A 26,172-nucleotide genomic window follows, 5' to 3' on the forward strand; every position below is an offset into this window, starting at 1 on the left:
CACTGGGTCACATCCCACCATTCCACAGACACTGGGTCACATCCCACCATTCCACAGACACCAGGACATACCCCACAATTCCAGAGGTACTGGGCCATATCCCACCATTCCACAGGCACTGGGCCATATCCCACCATTCCACAGATTCTGGGTCACATCCCACCATTCCACAGACACCAGGACATACCCCACAATACCAGAGGTACTGGGCCATATCCCACCATTCCACAGACACTGGGACATACCCCACTATTCCACAGGCACTGGGCCATACCCCACATTTCCACAGATACTGCGCCATATCCCACCATTCCACAGATACTGGGTCACATCCCACCATTCCACAGACACTGGGTCACATCCCACCATTCCACAGACACTAGGACATACCCCACAATTCCAGAGGTACTGGGCCATATCCCACCATTCCACAGGCACTGGGCCATACCCCACCATTCCACAGACACTGGGTCATTCCTCACCATTCCATAGACACTGGCGCATATCCCACAATTCCACAGACACTAGGCCATACCCCACCATTCCACAGACGCTGCGTCATACCCCACCATTCCACAGGCACTGGGCCATATCCCACCATTCCACAGGCACTGGGCCATACCCCACCATTCCACAGGCACTGGGCCATATCCCACCATTCCACAGACACTCGGCAATACACCACCATTCCACAGACACTGGGCCAAACCTCATCATTCCACAGACACTGGGACATATCCCACCATTCCCACAGACACTGGGACATATCCCACTATTCCACAGACACTGGGTCTTTCCCACCATTCCACAGGCACTGGGGCATATCCCACCATTCCACAGACACTGGGCCAAACCTCACCATTCCACAGGCACTGGGACATATCCCACCATTCCCACAGACACTGGGGCATATCCCACCATTCCACAGACACTGGGCCAAACCTCACCATTCCACAGACACTGGGACATATCCCACCATTCCACAGACACTGGGACATTACCCACCATTCCACAGACTTTGGGACATATCCCACCATTCCACAGACACTGGGCCAAACCTCACCATTCCACAGGCACTGGGACATATCCCACCATTCCAAGACACTGGGACATTACCCACCATTCCACAGACACTGGGCCAAACCCCACCATTCCAAGAGACTGGGACATATCCCACCATTCCACAGGCACTGGGACATACCCCACCATTCCACAGACACTGGGACATATCCCACCATTCCAAGACACTGGGACATTACCCACCATTCCACAGACACTGGGACATATCCCACCATTCCAAGACACTGGGACATTACCTACCATTCCACAGACACTGGGCCAAACCCCACCATTCCACAGGCACTGGGCCATATCCCACCATTCCACAGACACTGGGACATATCCCACCATTCCAAGACACTGGGACATTACCTACCATTCCACAGACACTGGGCCAAACCCCACCATTCCACAGGCACTGGGCCATATCCCACCATTCCAAGACACTGGGACATTACCCACCATTCCACAGACACTGGGTCATTCCCCACCATTCCAAGACACTGGGCCATATCCCACCATTCCACAGACTTTGGGACATATCCCACCATTCCAAGACACTGGGACATTACCCACCATTGCACAGACATTGGGCCATATCCCACCTTTCCACTGACACTGGGCCATATCCCACAATTCCACAGATACTGGGCAATACCCCACCATTCCACAGACACTGGGCCATACCCCACCATTTCACTGACAGTGGGTCATAACCCACCATTCCACAGGCATTGGGCCATACCCCACCTTTCCACAGATACTGGGACATACCCCACCATTCCACAGGCACTGGGCCATATCCCACCATTCCCACAGATACTGGGACATACCCCACCATTCCACAGGCACTGGGCCATATCCCACCATTCCACAAATACTGGGTCACATCCCACCATTCCACAGGCACTGGGTCACATCCCACCATTCCACAGACACTGGGTCACATCCCACCATTCCACAGACACTGGGTCACATCCCACCATGCCACAGACACTGGGTCACATCCCACCATTCCACAGACACCAGGACATACCCCACCATTCCACCGGCACTGGAACATATCCCACCATTCCACAGACACTGGGTCATACCCCACCCTTCCACAGGCACTGGGACATATCCCACAATTCCACAGACACTGGGCCATATCCCACCCTTCCCCAGGCACTGGGCCATATCCCACCCTTCCACCGACATTGGGCCATATTCCACCATTCCACAGACACTGGGTCACATCCCACCATTCCACAGACACCAGGACATACCCCACCATTCCACAGACACTGGGACATTCCCCACCATTCCACAGACACTGGGGCATATCCCACCATTCCACAGGCACTGGGCCATATCTCACCATTCCACAGACACTGGGCCATATCCCACCATTCCACAGACACTCGGCCATACACCACCATTCCACAGATACGAGGCCATATCCCACCATTCCCACAGACACTGGGACAGACCCCAACATTCCACAGACGCTGCATCATACCCCACCATTCCACAGGCACTGGGCCATATCCCATCATTCCACAGACACTGGGACATACCCCAGCATTCCACAGACACCAGGACATACCCCACCATTCCACAGACACCAGGACATACCCCAACATTCCACAGGCACTGGGCTATATCCCACCATTCCACAGACACCAGGACATACCCCACCATTCCACAGGCACTGGGCCATATCCCACCATTCCACAGATACTAGGCCATACCCCACCATTCCACAGAAACCAGGACAGACCCCAACATTCCACAGACGTTGCGTCATACCCCACCATTCCACAGACACTGGGTCACATCCCACAAATCCACAGATACTGGGCCATAACCCACCATTCCACAGACACTGGGACATATCCCACCATTCCACAGACACTGGAGCATATGCCACCATTCCACAGACACTGGGCCATACCCCACCATTCCACAGACACTGGGCCATATCCCACCATTTCACAGACACTGGGACATATCCCACCATTCTACCGACACTAGGCCATATCCCACCATTCCACAGACACTGGGACATATCCCACCATTCCACAGACACTGGGCCATATCCCACCATTCCACAGACACTGGGACATATCCCACCATTCCACAGACATTGGGCCATATCCCATCATTCCACTGATACTGGGTCATATCCCACCATTCCACAGATACTGGGACATTACCCACCATTCCACAGACTCTTGGACATATCCCACCATTCCACAGATACTGGGACATATCCCACCATTCCCACAGACACTGGGACAGACCCCAACATTCCACAAACGCTGCGTCAAACCCCACCATTCCACAGGCGCTGGGCCATATCCCACCATTCCACAGGCGCTGGGCCATATTCCACCATTCCACAGACTCTGGGTCACATCCCACCATTCCACAGACACCAGGACATAGCCCACAATTCCAGAGGTACTGGGCCATATCCCACCCTTCCCCAGGCACTGGGCTATATCCCACACTTCCACAGACACTGGGCCATACCCCACCCTTCCACAGACACTGGGCCATACCCCACCATTCCACAGACACTGGGACACATCCCACCATTCCACAGACACTGGGCCATATCCCACCCTTCCCCAGGCACTGGGCCATATCCCACCATTCCACAGATACTGGGCCTTTTCCCACCATTCCACATGCACTGGGTCACATCCCACCATTCCACAGGCACTGGGCCATATCCCACCATTCCACAGGCACTGGGCCATATCCCACCCTTCCACAGACACTGGGTCATACCCCACCATTCCACAGGCACTGGGTCATACCCCACCATTCCACAGACACTGGGCCATAGCCCACCTTTCCACAGACACTGGGTCATACCCCACCATTCCACAGGCACTGGGTCATACCCCACCATTCCACAGACACTGGGTCATACCCCACCATTCCACAGACACTGGGTCATACCCCACCATTCCACAGACACTGGGACATACCGCACCATTCCACAGGCACTGGGCCATAGCCCACCTTTCCACAGACACTGGGCCATATCCCACCATTCCACAGACACTGGGTCATACCCCACCATTCCACAGACACTGGGCCATACCCCACTATTCCACAGGCACTGGGTCACATCTCACCATTCCATAGGCACTGGGTCACATCCCACCATTCCATAGGCACTGGGCCATATCCCAACATTCCACAGGCACTGGGCCATATCCCACCATTCCACAGACACTGGGCCATACCCCACTATTCCACAGGCACTGGGTCACATCCCACCATTCCATAGGCACTGGGTCACATCCCACCATTCCATAGGCACTGGGCCATAGCCCAACATTCCACAGACACTGGGCCATACCCCACTATTCCACAGGCACTGGGTCACATCCCACCATTCCATAGGCACTGGGTCACATCCCACCATTCCATAGGCACTGGGCCATATCCCACCATTCCATAGGCACTGGGTCACATCCCACCATTCCATAGGCACTGGGACATACCCCACCATTCCACAGGCACTGGGCCATATCCCACCATTCCACAGACACTGGGCCATATCCCACCATTCCACAGACACTAGGCCATACCCCACCTTTCCACAGACACTGGGTCATACCCCACCATTCCACAGACACTGGGCCATATCCCACCATTCCACAGACACTGGGCCATATCCCACCATTCCACAGACACTAGGCCATACCCCACCTTTCCACAGACACTGGGTCATACCCCACCATTCCACAGACACTGGGCCATATCCCACCATTCCACAGACACTGGGCCATACCCCACCATTCCACAGGCACTGGGCCATACCCCACCATTCCACAGACACTGGGTCACATCCCGCCATTCCACAGGCACTGGGTCACATCCCACCATTCCACAGGCACTGGGCCATACCCCACCATTCCACAGGCACTGGGCCATATCCCACCATTCCACAGACACTGGGCCATATCCCAACATTCCCCAGGCACTGGGCTATATCCCACCCTTCCACAGACACTGGGCCATACCCCACCATTCCACAGGCACTGGGCCATATCCCACCCTTCCACAGATACTGGGCCAGACCCCACCATTCCACATGCACTGGGTCACATCCCACCATTCCACAGGCACTGGGCCATATCCCACCATTCCACAGATACTGGGTGACATCCCACCATTCCACAGGCAGTGGGTCATACCCCACCATTCCACAGACACTGGGTCATACCCCACCATTCCACAGACACTGGGACATATCCCACCATTCCACAGACACTGGGACAGACCCCAACATTCCACAGACACCAGGACATACCCCACCATTCCTCAGGCACTGGGCCATATCCCACCATTCCACAGACACTGGGTCACATCCCACCATTCCGCAGACACTGGGTCACATCCCACCATTCCACAGACACTGGGTCACATCCCACCATTCCGCAGACACTGGGTCACATCCCACCATTCCACAGACACTGGGTCACATCCCACCATTCCACAGACACTGGGTCACATCCCACCATTCCGCAGACACTGGGTCACATCCCACCATTCCACAGACACTGGGTCACATCCCACCATTCCGCAGACACTGGGTCACATCCCACCATTCCACAGACACTGGGTCATACCCCACCATTCCACAGACACTGGGTCATTCCCCACCATTGCATAGACACTGGGTCATACCCCACCATTCCACAGACACTGGGACATATCCCACCATTCCACAGACACTAGGCCACACCCCACCATTCCACAGACACTGGGACATATCCCACCATTCCCACAGACACTGGGACAGACCCCAACATTCCACAGACACTGGGCCATACCCCACCATTCCACAGGCACTGGGCCATATCCCACCATTCCACAGACACTGGGCCATATCCCACCATTCCACAGACACTCGGCCATACACCACCATTCCACAGATACTAGGCCATATCCCACCATTCCCACAGACACTGGGACAGACCCCAACATTCCACAGACGCTGCATCATACCCCACCATTCCACAGGCACTGGGCCATATCCCACCATTCCACAGACACTGGGACATACCCCAGCATTCCACAGACACCAGGACATACCCCACCATTCCACAGACACCAGGACATACCCCACCATTCCACAGGCACTGGGCCATATCCCACCATTCCACAGATACTAGGCCATACCCCACCATTCCACAGAAACCAGGACAGACCCCAACATTCCACAGACGTTGCGTCATACCCCACCATTCCACAGACACTGGGTCACATCCCACAAATCCACAGATACTGGGCCATAACCCACCATTCCACAGACACTGGGACATATCCCACCATTCCACAGACACTGGAGCATATGCCACCATTCCACAGACACTGGGCCATACCCCACCATTCCACAGACACTGGGCCATATCCCACCATTTCACAGACACTGGGACATTACCCACCATTTCACAGACTCTGGGCCATATCCCACCATTCCACAGACACTAGGCCATATCCCACCATTCCACAGACATTGGGCCATATCCCATCATTCCACTGATACTGGGTCATATCCCACCATTCCACAGATACTGGGACATTACCCACCATTCCACAGACTCTGGGACATATCCCACCATTCCACAGATACTGGGACATATCCCACCATTCCCACAGACACTGGGACAGACCCCAACATTCCACAAACGCTGCGTCAAACCCCACCATTCCACAGGCACTGGGCCATATCCCACCATTCCACAGACACCAGGACATACCCCACCATTCCACAGGCGCTGGGCCATATCCCACCATTCCACAGACACTGGGCCATATCCCACCATTCCACAGGCACTGGGCCATATCCCACCATTCCACAGACACTGGGCCATATCCCACCATTCCACAGACACTGGGCCATACCCCACCATTCCACAGGCACTGGGCCATACCCCACCATTCCACAGACACTGGGTCACATCCCGCCATTCCACAGGCACTGGGTCACATCCCACCATTCCACAGGCACTGGGCCATACCCCACCATTCCACAGGCACTGGGCCATATCCCACCATTCCACAGGCACTAGGCCATATCCCACCATTCCACAGACACTGGGCCATATCCCAACATTCCCCAGGCACTGGGCTATATCCCACCCTTCCACAGACACTGGGCCATACCCCACCATTCCACAGGCACTGGGCCATATCCCACCCTTCCACAGATACTGGGCCAGACCCCACCATTCCACATGCACTGGGTCACATCCCACCATTCCACAGGCACTGGGCCATATCCCACCATTCCACAGATACTGGGTCACATCCCACCATTCCACAGGCAGTGGGTCATACCCCACCATTCCACAGATACCAGGCCATATCCCACCATTCCACAGACACTGGGTCATACCCCACCATTCCACAGACACTGGGACATATCCCACCATTCAACAGACACTGGGACAGACCCCAACATTCCACAGACACCAGGACATACCCCACCATTCCTCAGGCACTGGGCCATATCCCACCATTCTACAGACACTGGGTCACATCCCACCATTCCGCAGACACTGGGTCACATCCCACCATTCCGCAGACACTGGGTCACATCCCACCATTCCGCAGACACTGGGTCACATCCCACCATTCCGCAGACACTGGGTCACATCCCACCATTCCGCAGACACTGGGTCACATCCCACCATTCCACAGACACTGGGTCACATCCCACCATTCCACAGACACCAGGACATATCCCACCATTCCACAGACACTGGGTCATACCCCACCATTCCACAGACACTGGGTCATTCCCCACCATTCCACAGACACTGGGTCATACCCCACCATTCCACAGACACTGGGTCATTCCCCACCATTCCACAGACACTGGGACATATCCCACCATTCCACAGACACTAGGCCACACCCCACCATTCCACAGACACTGGGACATATCCCACCATTCCCACAGACACTGGGACAGACCCCAACATTCCACAGACACTGGGCCATACCCCACCATTCCACAGGCACTGGGCCAGATCCCACCATTCCACAGACACTGGGCCATATCCCACCCTTCCCCAGGCACTGGGCTATATCCCACCCTTCCACAGACACTGGGCCATACCCCACCATTCCACAGACACTGGGACATATCCCACCATTTCACAGACACTGGGCCATACCCCACCATTCCACAGACACTGGGCCATATCCCACCCTTCCCCAGGCACTGGGCTATATCCCACCCTTCCACAGACACTGGGCCATACCCCACCATTCCACAGGCACTGGGCCATATCCCACCATTCCACAGATACTGGGTCACATCCCACCATTCCACAGGCACTGGGTCATACCCCACCATTCCACAGACACTGGGTCATATCCCACCATTCCACAGACACCAGGACATACCCCACCATTCCTCAGGCACTGGGCCATATCCCACCATTCCACAGACACTGGGTCATACCCCACCATTCCACAGACACCAGGACATACCCCACCATTCCTCAGGCACTGGGCCATATCCCACCATTCCACAGACACTGGGTCACATCCCACCATTCCGCAGACACTGGGTCACATCCCACCATTCCACAGACACCAGGACATTCCCCACCATTCCACAGACACTGGGTCATACCCCAGCATTCCACAGGCACTGGGCCATACCCCACCATTTCACAGACACTGGGACATACCCCACTATTCCACAGGCACTGGGCTATATCCCACCATTCCACAGACACTGGGACATACCCCACTATTCCACAGGCACTGGGCTATATCCCACCATTCCACAGACACTGGGACATATCCCACCATTCCACAGACACTGGGTCATACCCCACCATTCCACAGACACTGGGTCATTCCCCACCATTGCATAGACACTGGGGCATATCCCACCATCCCACAGGCACTGGGCCATACCCCACCATTTCACAGACACTGGGACATACCCCACTATTCCACAGACACTGGGACATATCCCACCATTCCACAGACACTGGGACATATCCCACCATTCCACAGACACTGGGTCATTCCCCACCATTGCATAGACACTGGGGCATATCCCACAATTCCACAGTCACTAGGCCATACCCCACCATTCCACAGACACTGGGACACATCCCACCATTCCACAGACACTGGGACATATCCCACCAGTCCCACAGACACTGGGACACACCCCACCATTCCACAGACGCTGCGTCATACCCCACCCTTCCACAGACACTGGGCCATACCCCACCATTCCACAGACACTGCGTCATACCCCACCATTCCACAGACACTGGGACATATCCCACCAGTCCCACAGACACTGGGACAGACCCCAACATTCCACAGACGCTGCGTCATACCCCACCCTTCCACAGACACTGGGCCATACCCCACCATTCCACAGACACTGGGTCACATCCCACCATTCCACAGACACCAGGACATACCCCACAATTCCAGAGGTACTGGGCCATATCCCACCATTCCACAGGCACTGGGCCATACCCCACCATTCCACAGACACTGGGACATACCCCACTATTCCACAGGCACTGGGCCATACCCCACATTTCCACAGATACTGCGCCATACCCCACCATTCCACAGACACTGGGTCATTCCCCACCATTCCACAGGCACTGGGCCATATCCCACCATTCCACAGACACTGGGCCATATCCCACCATTCCACAGACACTCGGCAATACACCACCATTCCACAGGCACTGGGCCATAACCCACCATTCCACAGACGCTGGGCCATACCCCACCATTCCACAGGCACTGGGCCATAACCCACCATTCCCACAGACACTGGGACATATCCCACTATTCCACAGACACTGGGTCATTCCCCACCATTCCACAGACACTGGGACATTACCCACCATTCCACAGACTTTGGGACATATCCCACCATTCCAAGACACTGGGACATTACCCACTATTCCACAGACACTGGGTCATACCCCACCATTCCACAGACACTGGGACATATCCCACCATTCCAAGACACTGGGACATTACCCACTATTCCACAGACACTGGGACATATCCCACCATTCCACAGACACTGGGCCATACCCCACCATTCCACTGACACTGGGTCATAACCCACCATTCCACAGGCATTGGGCCATACCCCACCTTTCCACAGATACTGGGACATACCCCACCATTCCACAGGCACTGGGCCATATCCCACCATTCCCACAGATACTGGGACATACCCCACCATTCCACAGGCACTGGGCCATATCCCACCATTCCACAAATACTGGGTCACATCCCACCATTCCACAGACACTGGGTCACATCTCACCATTCCACAGACACTGGGTCACATCCCACCATTCCACAGACACTGGGTCATACCCCACCATTCCACAGACACTGGGTCACATCCCACCATTCCACAGACACCAGGACATACCCCACCATTCCACCGGCACTGGAACATATCCCACCATTCCACAGACAGTGGGCCATACACCACCATTCCACAGACACTGGGTCATACCCCACCCTTCCACAGGCACTGGGACATATCCCACAATTCCACAGACACTGGGCCATATCCCACCCTTCCCCAGGCACTGGGCCATATCCCACCCTTCCACCGACATTGGGCCATATTCCACCATTCCACAGACACTGGGTCACATCCCACCATTCCACAGACACCAGGACATACCCCACCATTCCACAGACACTGGGACATTCCCCACCATTCCACAGACACTGGGGCATATCCCACCATTCCACAGGCACTGGGCCATATCTCACCATTCCACAGACACTGGGCCATATCCCACCATTCCACAGACACTCGGCCATACACCACCATTCCACAGATACTAGGCCATATCCCACCATTCCCACAGACACTGGGACAGACCCCAACATTCCACAGACGCTGCATCATACCCCACCATTCCACAGGCACTGGGCCATATCCCACCATTCCACAGACACTGGGACATACCCCAGCATTCCACAGACACCAGGACATACCCCACCATTCCACAGACACCAGGACATACCCCAACATTCCACAGGCACTGGGCTATATCCCACCATTCCACAGACACCAGGACATACCCCACCATTCCACAGGCACTGGGCCATATCCCACCATTCCACAGATACGAGGCCATACCCCACCATTCCACAGAAACCAGGACAGACCCCAACATTCCACAGACGTTGCGTCATACCCCACCATTCCACAGACACTGGGTCACATCCCACAAATCCACAGATACTGGGCCATAACCCACCATTCCACAGACACTGGGACATATCCCACCATTCCACAGACACTGGAGCATATGCCACCATTCCACAGACACTGGGCCATACCCCACCATTCCACAGACACTGGGCCATATCCCACCATTTCACAGACACTGGGACATTACCCACCATTTCACAGACTCTGGGACATATCCCACCATTCCACAGACATTGGGCCATATCCCATCATTCCACTGATACTGGGTCATATCCCACCATTCTACAGATACTGGGACATTACCCACCATTCCACAGACTCTGGGACATATCCCACCATTCCACAGATACTGGGACATATCCCACCATTCCCACAGACACTGGGACAGACCCCAACATTCCACAAACGCTGCGTCAAACCCCACCATTCCACAGACACTGGGTCATATCCCACCATTCCACAGACACCAGGACATACCCCACCATTCCACAGGCGCTGGGCCATATCCCACCATTCCCACAGACACTGGGACAGACCCCAACATTCCACAGACGCTGCATCACACCCCACCATTCCACAGACACCCGGACATACCCCACCATTCCACAGACACCCGGACATACCCCACCATTCCACAGACACCCGGACATACCCCACCATTCCACAGGCACTGGGCCATAACCCACCATTCCCACAGACACTGGGTCACATCCCACAAATCCACAGACACTGGGACATATCCCACCATTCCACAGACTCTGGGACATATCCCACCATTTCACAGATACTGGGCCATACCCCACCATTCCACAGATACTGGGACAGACCCCAACATTCCACAGACACTGGGCCATACCCCACCATTCCACTGACACTGGGCCATATCCCACCATTCCACAGACACTGGGACATTACCCACCATTCCACAGACATTGGGCCATATCCCACCATTCCACAGACACTGGGACATTACCCACCATTCCACAGACACTGGGCCATATCCCACCATTCCACAGACACTCGGCCATACACCACCATTCCACAGATACTAGGCCATATCCCACCATTCCCACAGACACTGGGACAGACCCCAACATTCCACAGACACTGGGTCATACCCCACCATTCCACAGGCACTGGGCCATACCCCACCATTCCACAGACACTGGGCTATACCCCACCATTCCACGGGCACTGGGCTATATCCCACCATTACACAGGCACTGGGCCATATCCCACCATTCCACAGACACCAGGACATACCCCAACATTCCACAGACACTGGGACAGACCCCAACATTCCACAGACACTGGGTCATACCCCACCATTCCACAGACACTGGGCTATACCCCACCATTCCACGGGCACTGGGCTATATCCCACCATTACACAGGCACTGGGCCATATCCCACCATTCCACAGACACCAGGACATACCCCACCATTCCACAGACACCAGGACATACCCCAACATTCCACAGGCACTGGGCTGTATCCCACCATTCCACAGGCACTGGGCCATATCCCACCATTCCACAAATACTGGGTCACATCCCACCATTCCACAGACACTGGGCCATATCCCACCATTCCACAGACACCAGGACATACCCCACCATTCCACAGACACTGGGCCATATCCCACCATTCCACAGACACTGGGCCATATCCCACCATTCCACAGACACTGGGCCATATCCCACCATTCCACAGACACCAGGACATACCCCACCATTCCACAGACACTGAGCCATATCCCACCATTCCACAGACACTGGGCCATATCCCACCATTCCACAGACACTGGGCCATACCCCACCATTCCACAGACACTGGGCCATATCCCACCATTCCACAGACACTGGGCCATATCCCACCATTCCACAGACACCAGGACATATCCCACCATTCCACAGACACCAGGACATACCCCACCATTCCACAGACACTGAGCCATATCCCACCATTCCACAGACACTCGGCCATACACCACCATTCCACAGATACTAGGCCATATCCCACCATTCCCACAGACACTGGGACAGACCCCAACATTCCACAGACGCTGCATCATACCCCACCATTCCACAGACACTGAGCCATATCCCACCATTCCACAGACACTCGGCCATACACCACCATTCCCACAGACACTGGGCCATATCCCACCATTCCACAGGCACTGGGCCATATCCCACCATTCCACAGACACTGGGCCATATCCCACCATTCCACAGGCACTGGGCCATACCTCACCATTCCACAGACATTGGGTCACATCACACAAATCCACAGATACTGGGCCATAACCCACCATTCCACAGATACTGGGACATATCCCACCATTCCACAGACACTGGGACATATCCCACCATTCCACAGATACTGGGACATATCCCACCATTCCACAGACACTGGGCCATACCCCACCATTCCATAGAAACCACGACATATCCCACCATTCCACAGACACCAGGACATACCCCACCATTCCACAGACACTGGGACATTCCCCACCATTTCACAGTCTCTGGGACATATCCCACCATTCCACAGACACTGTGGCATATCCCACCATTCCACAGACACTGGGACATATCCCACCATTCCACAGACTCTGGGACATATCCCACCATTCCACAGACGCTAGGCCATATCCCACCATACCACAGACTCTAGGCCATATCCCACCATTCCACAGACTCTGGGACATATCCCACCATTCCACAGACTCTGGGACATATACCACCATTCCACAGACATTGGGCCATATCCCACCATTCCACTGACATTGGGCCATATCCCACCATTCCACAGATACTGGGTGATACCCCACTAATCCACAGACACTGGGCCATACCCCACCATTCCACAGATACTGGGCCATATCCCACCATTCCACAGACACTGGGACCTATCCCACCATTCCACAGACATTGGGCCATATCCCACCATTCCACAGATACTGGTTCATACCCCACCAATCCACAGACACTGGGCCATACCCCACCATTCCACAGACACTGGGTCACATCCCACAAATCCACAGATACTGGGCCATAACCCACCATTCCACAGACACTGGAGCATATGGCACCATTCCACAGACACTGGGCCATACCCCACCATTCCACAGACACTGGGCCATATCCCACCATTCCACAGACACTGGGACATTCCCCACCATTTCACAGTCTCTGGGACATATCCCACCATTCCACAGACACTGTGGCATATCCCACCATTCCACAGACACTGGGACATATCCCACCATTCCACAGACTCTGGGACATATCCCACCATTCCACAGACGCTAGGCCATATCCCACCATACCACAGACTCTAGGCCATATCCCACCATTCCACAGACTCTGGGACATATCCCACCATTCCACAGACTCTGGGACATATACCACCATTCCACAGACATTGGGCCATATCCCACCATTCCACTGACATTGGGCCATATCCCACCATTCCACAGATACTGGGTGATACCCCACTAATCCACAGACACTGGGCCATACCCCACCATTCCACAGATACTGGGCCATATCCCACCATTCCACAGACACTGGGACCTATCCCACCATTCCACAGACATTGGGCCATATCCCACCATTCCACAGATACTGGTTCATACCCCACCAATCTACAGACACTGGGCCATACCCCACCATTCCACAGACACTGGGTCACATCCCACAAATCCACAGATACGGGGCCATAACCCACCATTCCACAGACACTGGAGCATATGGCACCATTCCACAGACACTGGGCCATATCCCACCATTCCACAGACACTGGGCCATATCCCACCATTTCACAGACACTGGGACATTACCCACCATTTCACAGACTCTGGGACATATCCCACCATTCTACAGACACTCGGCCATATCCCACCATTCCACAGACTCTGGGACATATCCCACCATTTCACAGACACTGGGCCATACCCCACCATTCCACTGACACTGGGCCATATCCCACCATTTCACAGACACTGGGCCATACCCCACCATTCCACTGACACTGGGCCATATCCCACCATTTCACAGACTCTGGGACATATCCCACCATTCCACAGACTCTAGGCCATATCCCACCATTCCACAGACTCTGGGACATATCCCACCATTCCACAGACTCTGGGACATATACCACCATTCCACAGACATTGGGCCATATCCCACCATTCCACAGACTCTGGGACATATCCCACCATTCCACAGACTCTGGGACATATCCCACCATTCCACAGATACTGGGACATACCCCACCATTCCACAGATACTGGGACATTACCCACCATTCCACAGACTCTTGGACATATCCCACCATTCCACAGATACTGGGACATATCCCACCATTCCCACAGACACTGGGACAGACCCCAACATTCCACAAACGCTGCATCATACCCCACCAATCCACAGGCACTGGGCCATATCCCACCATTCCACACACACTGGGCCATATCCCACCATTCCACACACACTGGGCCATATCCCACCATTCCACAGACACTCGGCCATATCCCACCATTCCACAGATACTAGGCCATACCTCACCATTCCACAGAAACCAGGACAGACCCCAACATTCCACAGATGTTGCGTCATACCCCACCATTCCACAGACACCAGGACATACCCCACCATTCCACAGGCACTGGGCCATACCCCACCATTCCCACAGACACTGGGACAGATCCCAACATTCCACAGACACTGGGACAGACCCCAACATTCCACAGACGCTGCATCATACCCCACCATTCCACAGGCACTGGGCCATACCCCACCATTCCACAGACACTGGGACATATCCCACCATTCCACAGACACTGGGCCATACCCCACCATTCCACAGACACTGGGCCATATCCCACCATTTCACAGACTCTGGGACATATCCCACCATTCCACAGACACTGGGCCATACCCCACCATTTCACAGACACTGGGCCATACCCCACCATTCCACTGACACTGGGCCATATCCCACCATTCCACAGACACTGGGCCATACCCCACCATTCCACTGACACTGGGCCATATCCCACCATTTCACAGACACTGGGCCATACCCCACCATTCCACTGACACTGGGCCATATCCCACCATTTCACAGACTCTGGCACTTATCCCACCATTCCACAGACTCTAGGCCATATCCCACCATTCCACAGACTCTGGGACATATCCCACCATTCCACAGACTCTGGGACATATACCACCATTCCACAGACATTGGGCCATATCCCACCATTCCACAGACACTGGGCCATACCCCACCATTCCACAGATACTGGGACATATCCCACCATTCCACAGACACTGGGACATATCCCACCAATCCAGAGACACTGGGCCATACCCCACCATTCCACAGATACTGGGACATATCCCACCATTCCACAGATACTGGTTCATACCCCACCAATCCACAGACACTGGGCCATACCCCACCATTCCACAGATACTGGGACATATCCCACCATTCCACAGACTCTGGGACATATCTCACCATTCCACAGGCACTGGGACATATCCCACCAATCCACAGACACTGGGCCATACCCCACCATTCCACAGATACTGGGACATATCCCACCATTCCACAGACACTGGGACATATCCCACCATTCCACAGGCACTGGGACATATCCTACCAATCCACAGACACTGGGCCATACCCCACCATTCCACAGATACTGGGACATATCCCACCATTCCACAGATACTGGTTCATACCCCACAATTCCACAGACACTGGGCCATACCCCACCATTCCACAGACACTGGGACATACCCCACCATTTATTTACTCCCCAGGCGACCCTCCCCCATGAATGTGCCCAGTATCCCGGATATGCCAAACCAATCCCTTGAAGATTAGGCCTCCCAGCCTGGGGGACTTATGCTACTGTTTCTGATGGTCTTCATCCCCTTGGTCTTTGGGGTTTGGATGGTTATTGAGTAATAGAGTAACACAGCTCAGAAACAGACCCTTTGGTCCAACCAGTCCAAGCTGATCATAATCCCTAACTAAACTAGGCACTCGGATGCTTCCTGACTGGCTGTACCTTTTGACTCTGATCTCCAGCATCTGCAGTCCTCACCTTCTCCTAGTCCCACCTACCTGCTCCTGGCCAATGTCCCTCCAAATCTTTTGTCTTTGTGTACTTATCCAAATGTCTTTTAAATGTTGTCATTGAACCCACATTCACCACTTCCTCAGGAGATACATTCCACACAAAAACCGCTCATGTCATTTTGAATCTCTCTCCTCTCACCTTAAAAATGTGCCCCCTAGTCTTGAAACCTTCCATCCTACAGAAAAAAACACCTTCCATTAAAGTACGGTTGTTTGTACTGTTGCCTGATTAGTGGGAAATGGTAGTCAGAACACAGGAATCAGTTGGCATCCACAACAAGAGAAAGATGCTTATTAATGTGAATATGGACCACCCACAATGTGAAGGTTTGCTCAATTAAACTGCAGTCAGCTTTGATACTGCCTTCTCTGTTCTGTGTGTCTGTGTGTGTGTGTCTGTGTGTGTGTGCGTGTGTGTTTGTGTGTCTGTGTCCGTGTCTCTGTCTGTGTGTGTGTCTGTGCATGTGTGTATCTGTGCTTGTATGTGTCTGTGTCTGTGTGTATGTCTGTTTGTGTGTATGTCTGCTTGTGTGTCTGTGTGTCTGTGTATTTGTGTGTCGGTGTGTTTGTTTGTGTCCGTGTCTCTGTGTGTGTCTGTGTCTGTGTTTCTGTCTGTGTCTCTGTGTGTCTGTGTCTGTGTGTCTCTGTGTGTTTGTCTGTGTGTATATTTGTCTATGTGTGTGTGTGTCTGTCTGTGTGTGTGTGTGTGTGTGTGTGTGTATGTCTGTGTGTGTTTGTGTGCACCAACCTGCACTTTAACAGCAAAGTTGACGATAGTGGTCTTGGAAGAGATTTCTGGGGGATAGTGTGGATTAGACAACTTTGTAGCGATATAGAATCGAAATGCTGTGTTGTACTCAATCTCCTTGTCACCTAGTTTGATCACCAGTCGCCCACCTGTGAAAGAGAAGGTGCAGTTTGTGTAAGTACCACACCCAGACTGACGGAGAAACTGCAGAATTACATTCTCAGTATTCGTCCTAATTTTTCTCCATGTCCATTACACTCTGCAATCTGCCAAACTGGCCCACGTCACCATTCTACATGCTCGACTGAAGAGTTTCATCTGACTAGCAGCCTTGGAAGGAAAGACACACAGCCAAGTGCAATCCTAGACTCATCACAATTCCGACTCAATTCACACTATCCATCAGGAATCAATCAACTAGGGAATCCTCGCAGACCTGTCACTCTGCCTGGATCCAGGGAGGATTGTAACTCCCACTCCCAGAGGCTGGATCAGCTGAATCCACACTGTAATCCCTGCAGATCTGTCACTGTGGAGAAAGTGAGAACTGCAGATGCTGGAGATCAGAGTTGTAATTGTGTTGCTGGAAAAGCACAGCAGGTCAGGCAGCATCCAAGGAACAGGAGAATCAACGTTTCGGGCATGAGCCCTTCTTCAGGAATGAGGAGAGTGTGTCCAGCAGGCTAAGATAAAAGGTAGGGAGGAGGGACTTGGGGGAGGGGCCTTGGAAATGCGATAGGTGGAAGGAGGTTAAGGTGAGGGTGATAGGCCGGAGTGGGGGTGGGGGCGGAGAGGTCAGGAAGAAGATTGTGGGTTAGGAAGGTGGTGCTGAGTTTGAGGGTTGGGACTGAGACAAGGTGGGGGGAGGGGAAATGAGGAAACTGGAGAAATCTGAGTTCATCCCTTGTGGTTGGAGGGTTCCCAGGCGGAAGATGAGGCGCTCTTCCTCCAGCCGTCGTGTTGCTATGGTCTGGCGATGGAGGAGTCCAAGGACCTGCATGTCCTTGGTGGAGTGGGAGGGGGAGTTGAAGTGTTGAGCCACGGGATGGTTGGGTTGGTTGGGCCGGGTGTCCCAGAGGTGTTCTCTGAAACGTTCTGCAAGTAGGCGGCCTGTCTCCCCAATATAGAGAAGGCCACATCAGGTGCAGCGGATGCAGTAAATGATGTGTGTGGAGGTGCAGGTGAATTTGTGGTGGATATGGAAGGATCCCTTGGGGCCTTGGAGGGAAGTAAGGGGGGAGGTGTGGGCGCAAGTTTTGCATTTCTTGCGGTAGCAGGGGAAGGTGCCAGGAGTGGAGGTTGGGTTGGTGGGATGTGTGGACCTGAGAAGGGAGTCACGGAGGGAGTGGTCTTTTCGGAACGCTGATAGGGGAGGGGACGGAAATATATCCCTGGTGATGGGGTCCGTTTGGAGGTGGCAGAAATGACGACGGATGATACGATGTATCCGGAGGTTTGTCGGGTGGTAGGTGAGGACCAGTGGGTTCTGTCCTGGTGCCGGTTGGAGGGGTGGGGCTCAAGGGCGGAGGAGCAGGAAGTGGAGGAGATGCGGTGGAGGGCATCGTCAACCACGTCTGGGGGGAAATTGCGGTCTTTGAAGAAGGAGGCCATCTGGGTTGTTCGGTATTGGAACTGGTCCTCCTGGGAGCAGATGTGGCGGAGACGAAGGAATTGGGAATATGGGATGGTGTTTTTACAGGGGGCAGGGTGGGAGGAGGTGTAGTCTAGGTAGCTGTGGGAGTCGGTCGGTTTATAGTAAATGTCCGTGTTGATTCGTTTATAGTAAATGTCCGATGTGGCCTCCTCTATATTGGGGAGACAGGCCGCCTACTTGCGGAACGTTTCAGAGAACACCTCTGGGACACCCGGACCAACCAACCCAACCACCCCGTGGCTCAACACTTCAACTCCCCCTCCCACTCCACCAAGGACATGCAGGTCCTTGGACTCCTCCATCGTCAGACCATAGCAACACGACGGTTGGAGGAAGAGCACCTCATCTTCCGCCTAGGAACCCTCCAACCACAAGGGATGAACTCAGATTTCTCCAGTTTCCTCATTTCCCCTCCCCCCACCTTGTCTCAGTCAAATCCCTCGAACTCAGCACCACCTTCCTAACCCACAATCTTCTTCCCGACCTCTCCGCCCCCACCCCCACTCCGGCCTATCACCCTCACCTTAACCTCCCTCCACCTATCACATTTCCAACGCCCCTCCCCCAAGTCCCTCCTCCCTACCTTTTATCTTAGCCTGCTGGGCACACTCTCCTCATTCCTGAAGAAGGGCTCATGCCCGAAACGTCGATTCTCCTGCTCCTTGGATGCTGCCTGACCTGCTGCACTTTTCCAGCAACACATTTTCCGATCCGTCACTGTGCCTGGATCCAGGGAGGGTTGTAACTCTCACTCTCAGAGGCTGGATCAGCTGAGTCCTCACTGTAATGACCCCAGGCGATGGTACTACTGGATAAGTCAGATCCCAGAATGAACTTCTAGCTTGGTAGATTTATTTTTGTTAATGCAGTGTTTATTCAAATGAGGCTGCAGAAGTTCTTTAACAATTGAACATATGTTTAATACACAAAAGAACAGAAATAAAGGAACCAAGCAATATTGATACCGAAAAACACCTTAATGCAAACAGCAAAGTAATGTTTCAAAATGTTTTCCGACAATAACCATTCAAACCTCAGTTATTATACTGATACTCGGGAACTCTCATATTCTACTTAACTGATTTCTTCCAGTGTCTAATCCATGGACTACAGAGATAACTTTACCATTACTTTGTGGGCATGAATCTTTCTCAATTCTGGGGACTAACATCTCATGAGGACCTCCGTACAAGCTCTCCTTGGTTTGGAAACTTCCGAGACTAGAAAGCATTGCAGCTGAAGTGACTGGCTTCCCTGAACTGAACTGTCCTCCTGTTTCTACTCAAACAAACGGAAAAGGGAATGATTCTGCTCCAAAGTCAAAACAGAATTCATTGCTTTATTCTGTTGCCTCTGTCTGTCATGAATTCAACTGTATAAACATCTTATCCATTCATACTACTGGCACTTGACTGTACTCACCTTAGTGATAATTCTCTGACCTTTTAAAACAAGGAACATCAGAGATCTGACCAAATCCCTCAATCTTAAACTTCCAGCTTGCATTACTGATAATAATGGTGACAATGCAGGGCAGGGAATCAAATCTGGAAGCCTCTCTCTGCTCCTCAATTCACCCCATGGGGACATTTTAAAATTGGTTCATTCATTCTGACTTAGAAACACAAGTGGTACATCACGTCATGTTTAGTGTTTAGTCCTTCAGTCCCTCTCCAAACCTTGCTGAGTTGGTGCACTGAGCAGGAAACCTGACGTTGGTCGTAGCTGGGATTCCCGAAGACACTTACCAGCCTTACTGACAGATTTATTGAGAATGGGGGAGAGTGATGGATCCAACTCTTCATGAACATTCTGGAGTAAGACAGGAGATCCAAACTGCACGCCCTTCTCCAGCACACGCATGTAATCAGTCATCTGAAAATCTATCACTTTCAGTCCCTGCAGGAAAATAATCACACAGAGGTCAGTCTGGCAAGAATGTTGTTTTGAGCTGCTCAATAAAATGGTTTTGTTTTCGGGGGTTACAGGACACTGTACCACCCTCAGTCCCAAGGGTTTGACATGCAGCTGAAGCTAGCTCAAACCTGTCAAAACGAACCAGTACTACACAGTGGGGTTCCAAGCCCAGTCTGACTGCAGTGACATGAGAGGTTTGAGAAGCTGGGGATGTTTCCATTAGAACGGAGAGGGATGAGGAGTGACTTAATTGAGGTGTACAAAATATTAAGGGGCACAGATAGATGGGACAGGGAAGATCAGTTGTCCCTAGGAGAGCGGGCAATAACACAAATTAAGGTGATTCAGAGAAGGATGAGAGGGGCCATAGGAAGGATGGTGGAAGGTTAGAGGGGACGTGGGAAGGGGGGGTGGAAGGTTAGAGGGGACATGGGAAGGGGGGTGGAAGGTTAGAGGGGTCATGGGAAGGGGGGTGGAAGGTTGGAGGAGACATAGGAAGGGGGGGGGTGGAAGGTTAGAGGGGCCATGGGAAGGGGGGTGGAAGGATAGAGGGGACATGGGAAGGGGGTGGAAGGTTAGAGGGGACATGGGAAGGGGGTGGAAGGTTAGAGGGGACATGGGAAGGGGGGTGGAAGATGGGAGGGGACATGGGAAGGGGGGTGGAAGGATAGAGGGGACATGGGAAGGGGGGTGGAAGATGGGAGGGGACATGGGAGGGGGGGTGGAAGGATAGAGGGGACATGGGAAGGGGGTGGAAGGTTAGAGGGGACATGGGAAGGGGGGTGGAAGATGGGAGGGGACATGGGAAGGGGGGTGGAAGGTTAGAGGGGACATGGGAAGGGGGGTGGAAGGTTAGAGGGGACATGGGAAGGGGGGTGGAATGTTAGAGGGGTCATGGGAAGGGTGGTGGAAGGTTAGAGGGGTCATGGGAAGGGGGGTGGAAGGTTAGAGGGGTCATGGGAAGGGGGGTGGAAGGTTAGAGGGGACATGGGAAGGGGGGTGGAAGGTTAGAGGGGTCATGGGAAGGGGGGTGGAAGGTTAGAGGGGACATGGGAAGGGGGGGTGGAAGGTTAGAGGGGACATGGGAAGGGGGGTGGAAGGTTAGAGGGGACATGGGAAGGGGGGTGGAAGGTTAGAGGGGTCATGGGAAGGGTGGTGGAAGGTTAGAGGGGACATTAGAAGGGGGGTGGAAGGTTAGAGGGGACATGGGAAGGGGGGTGGAAGGATAGAGGGGACATGGGAAGGGGGTGGAATATGGGAGGGGCCATGGGAAGGGGGGTGGAAGGTTAGAGGGGTCATGGGAAGGGGGGTGGAAGGTTAGAGGGGACATGGGAAGGGGGGTGGAAGGTTAGAGGGGACATGGGAAGGGGGGTGGAAGGTTAGAGGGGACATGGGAAGGGGGGTGGAAGGTTAGAGGGGTCATGGGAAGAGGGGTGGAAGGTTAGAGGGGTCATGGAAAGGGGGGTGGAATGTTAGAGGGGTCATGGGAAGGGGGGTGGAAGGTTAGAGGGGACATGGGAAGGGGGGTGGAAGGTTAGAGGGGACATGGGAAGGGGGGGTGGAAGGTTAGAGGGGACAGGGGAAGGGGGGTGGAAGGTTGGAAGGTTAGAGGTGACATGAGAAGGGGGTGGAAGGTTAGAGGGGTCATGGGAAGGGGGGTGGAAGATGGGAGGGGACATGGGAAGGATGGTGGCAGGTTAGAGGGGACATGGGAAGGGGGGTGGAAGGTTAGAGGGGACATGGGAAGGGGGTGGAAGATGGGAGGGGACATGGGAAGGGTGGTGGAAGATGGGAGGGGACATGGGAAGGGGGGTGGAAGGATAGAGGGGACATGGGAAGGGGGTGGAAGGTTAGAGGGGACATGGGAAGGGGGTGGAAGGTTAGAGGGGACATGGGAAGGGGGGTGGAAGATGGGAGGGGACATGGGAAGGGGGGTGGAAGGATAGAGGGGACATGGGAAGGGGGGTGGAAGATGGGAGGGGACATGGGAGGGGGGGTGGAAGGATAGAGGGGACATGGGAAGGGGGTGGAAGGTTAGAGGGGACATGGGAAGGGGGGGTGGAAGGTTAGAGGGGACATGGGAAGGGGGGTGGAAGGTTAGAGGGGACATGGGAAGGGGGTGGAAGGTTAGAGGGGACATGGGAAGGGGGTGGAAGGTTAGAGGGGACATGGGAAGGGTGGTGGAAGATGGGAGGGGACATGGGAAGGGGGGTGGAAGGATAGAGGGGACATGGGAAGGGGGTGGAAGGTTAGAGGGGACATGGGAAGGGGGTGGAAGGTTAGAGGGGACATGGGAAGGGGGGTGGAAGATGGGAGGGGACATGGGAAGGGGGGTGGAAGGATAGAGGGGACATGGGAAGGGGGGTGGAAGATGGGAGGGGACATGGGAAGGGGGGTGGAAGGATAGAGGGGACATGAGAAGGGGGTGGAAGGTTAGAGGGGTCATGGGAAGGGGGGTGGAAGATGGGAGAGGACATGGGAAGGATGGTGGCAGGTTAGAGGGGACATGTGAAGGGGGGTGGAAGGTTAGAGGGGACATGGGAAGGGGGTGGAAGATGGGAGGGGACATGGGAAGGGGGGTGGAAGATGGGAGGGGACATGGGAAGGGGGGTGGAAGGTTAGAGGGGACATGGGAAGGGGGGTGGAAGATGGGAGGGGACATGGGAAGGGGGGTGGAAGGATAGAGGGGACATGAGAAGGGGGTGGAAGGTTAGAGGGGTCATGGGAAGGGGGGTGGAAGATGGGAGAGGACATGGGAAGGATGGTGGCAGGTTAGAGGGGACATGTGAAGGGGGGTGGAAGGTTAGAGGGGACATGGGAAGGGGGTGGAAGATGGGAGGGGACATGGGAAGGGGGGTGGAAGATGGGAGGGGACATGGGAAGGGGGGTAGAAGGTTAGAGGGGACATGGGAAGGGGGGTGGAAGGTTAGAGGGGACATGGGAAGGGGGGTGGAAGGTTAGAGGGGTCATGGGAAGGGGGGTGGAAGGTTAGAGGGGACATGGGAAGGGGGGGTGGAAGGTTAGAGGGGACATGGGAAGGGGGGTGGACGGTTAGAGGGGTCATGGGAAGGGTGGTGGAAGGTTAGAGGGGACATTAGAAGGGGGGTGGAAGGTTAGAGGGGACATGGGAAGGGGGGTGGAAGGATAGAGGGGACATGGGAAGGGGGGTGGAAGATGGGAGGCGACATGGGAAGGGGGGTGGAAGGTTAGAGGGGACATGGGAAGGGGGGTGGAAGGTTAGAGGGGACATGGGAAGGGGGGTGGAAGGTTAGAGGGGTCATGGGAAGGGGGGTGGAAGGTTAGAGGGGACATGGGAAGGGGGGGTGGAAGGTTAGAGGGGACATGGGAAGGGGGGTGGAAGGTTAGAGGGGACATGGGAAGGGGGGTGGAAGGTTAGAGGGGTCATGGGAAGGGTGGTGGAAGGTTAGAGGGGACATTAGAAGGGGGGTGGAAGGTTAGAGGGGACATGGGAAGGGGGGTGGAAGGATAGAGGGGACATGGGAAGGGGGGTGGAAGATGGGAGGGGACATGGGAAGGGGGGTGGAAGGTTAGAGGGGACATGGGAAGGGGGGTGGAAGGTTAGAGGGGACATGGGAAGGGGGGTGGAAGGTTAGAGGGGTCATGGGAAGGGGGGTGGAAGGTTAGAGGGGACATGGGAAGGGGGGGTGGAAGGTTAGAGGGGACATGGGAAGGGGGGTGGAAGGTTAGAGGGGACATGGGAAGGGGGGTGGAAGGTTAGAGGGGACATGGGAAGGGGGTGGAATATGGGAGGGGCCATGGGAAGGGGGGTGGAAGGTTAGAGGGGTCATGGGAAGGGGGGTGGAAGGTTAGAGGGGACATGGGAAGGGGGGTGGAAGGTTAGAGGGGACATGGGAAGGGGGGTGGAAGGTTAGAGGGGACATGGGAAGGGGGGTGGAAGGTTAGAGGGGTCATGGGAAGAGGGGTGGAAGGTTAAAGGGGTCATGGAAAGGGGGGTGGAATGTTAGAGGGGTCATGGGAAGGGGGGGTGGAAGGTTAGAGGGGACATGGGAAGGGGGGTGGAAGGTTAGAGGGGACAGGGGAAGGGGGGTGGAAGGTTGGAAGGTTAGAGGTGACATGAGAAGGGGGTGGAAGGTTAGAGGGGTCATGGGAAGGGGGGTGGAAGATGGGAGGGGACATGGGAAGGATGGTGGCAGGTTAGAGGGGACATGGGAAGGGGGGTGGAAGGTTAGAGGGGACATGGGAAGGGGGTGGAAGATGGGAGGGGACATGGGAAGGGTGGTGGAAGATGGGAGGGGACATGGGAAGGGGGGTGGAAGGATAGAGGGGACATGGGAAGGGGGTGGAAGGTTAGAGGGGACATGGGAAGGGGGTGGAAGGTTAGAGGGGACATGG

At 54.4% G+C, this 26,172-nt stretch overlaps 1 protein-coding gene across 1 annotated transcript in view; it reads right to left on the reverse strand.

Annotated features, from left to right (window-relative positions):
- The window catches only part of dnah2 (dynein, axonemal, heavy chain 2), a 330,858-nt gene that overhangs the window by 50,189 nt on the left and 254,497 nt on the right, over positions 1-26,172 (reverse strand). Inside the window, exons 70-71 of the mRNA XM_072591365.1 lie at positions 21,630-21,780; positions 18,228-18,376 (exon numbers count right to left, since the gene is read on the reverse strand). Coding sequence (XP_072447466.1) covers positions 18,228-18,376; positions 21,630-21,780 — 300 coding nt within the window. The remainder of the gene's footprint in view (positions 1-18,227; positions 18,377-21,629; positions 21,781-26,172) is intronic.

This window comes from Chiloscyllium punctatum, chromosome 21 (assembly GCF_047496795.1).
Source record: "Chiloscyllium punctatum isolate Juve2018m chromosome 21, sChiPun1.3, whole genome shotgun sequence".
NCBI classification, from domain to species: domain Eukaryota; kingdom Metazoa; phylum Chordata; class Chondrichthyes; order Orectolobiformes; family Hemiscylliidae; genus Chiloscyllium; species Chiloscyllium punctatum.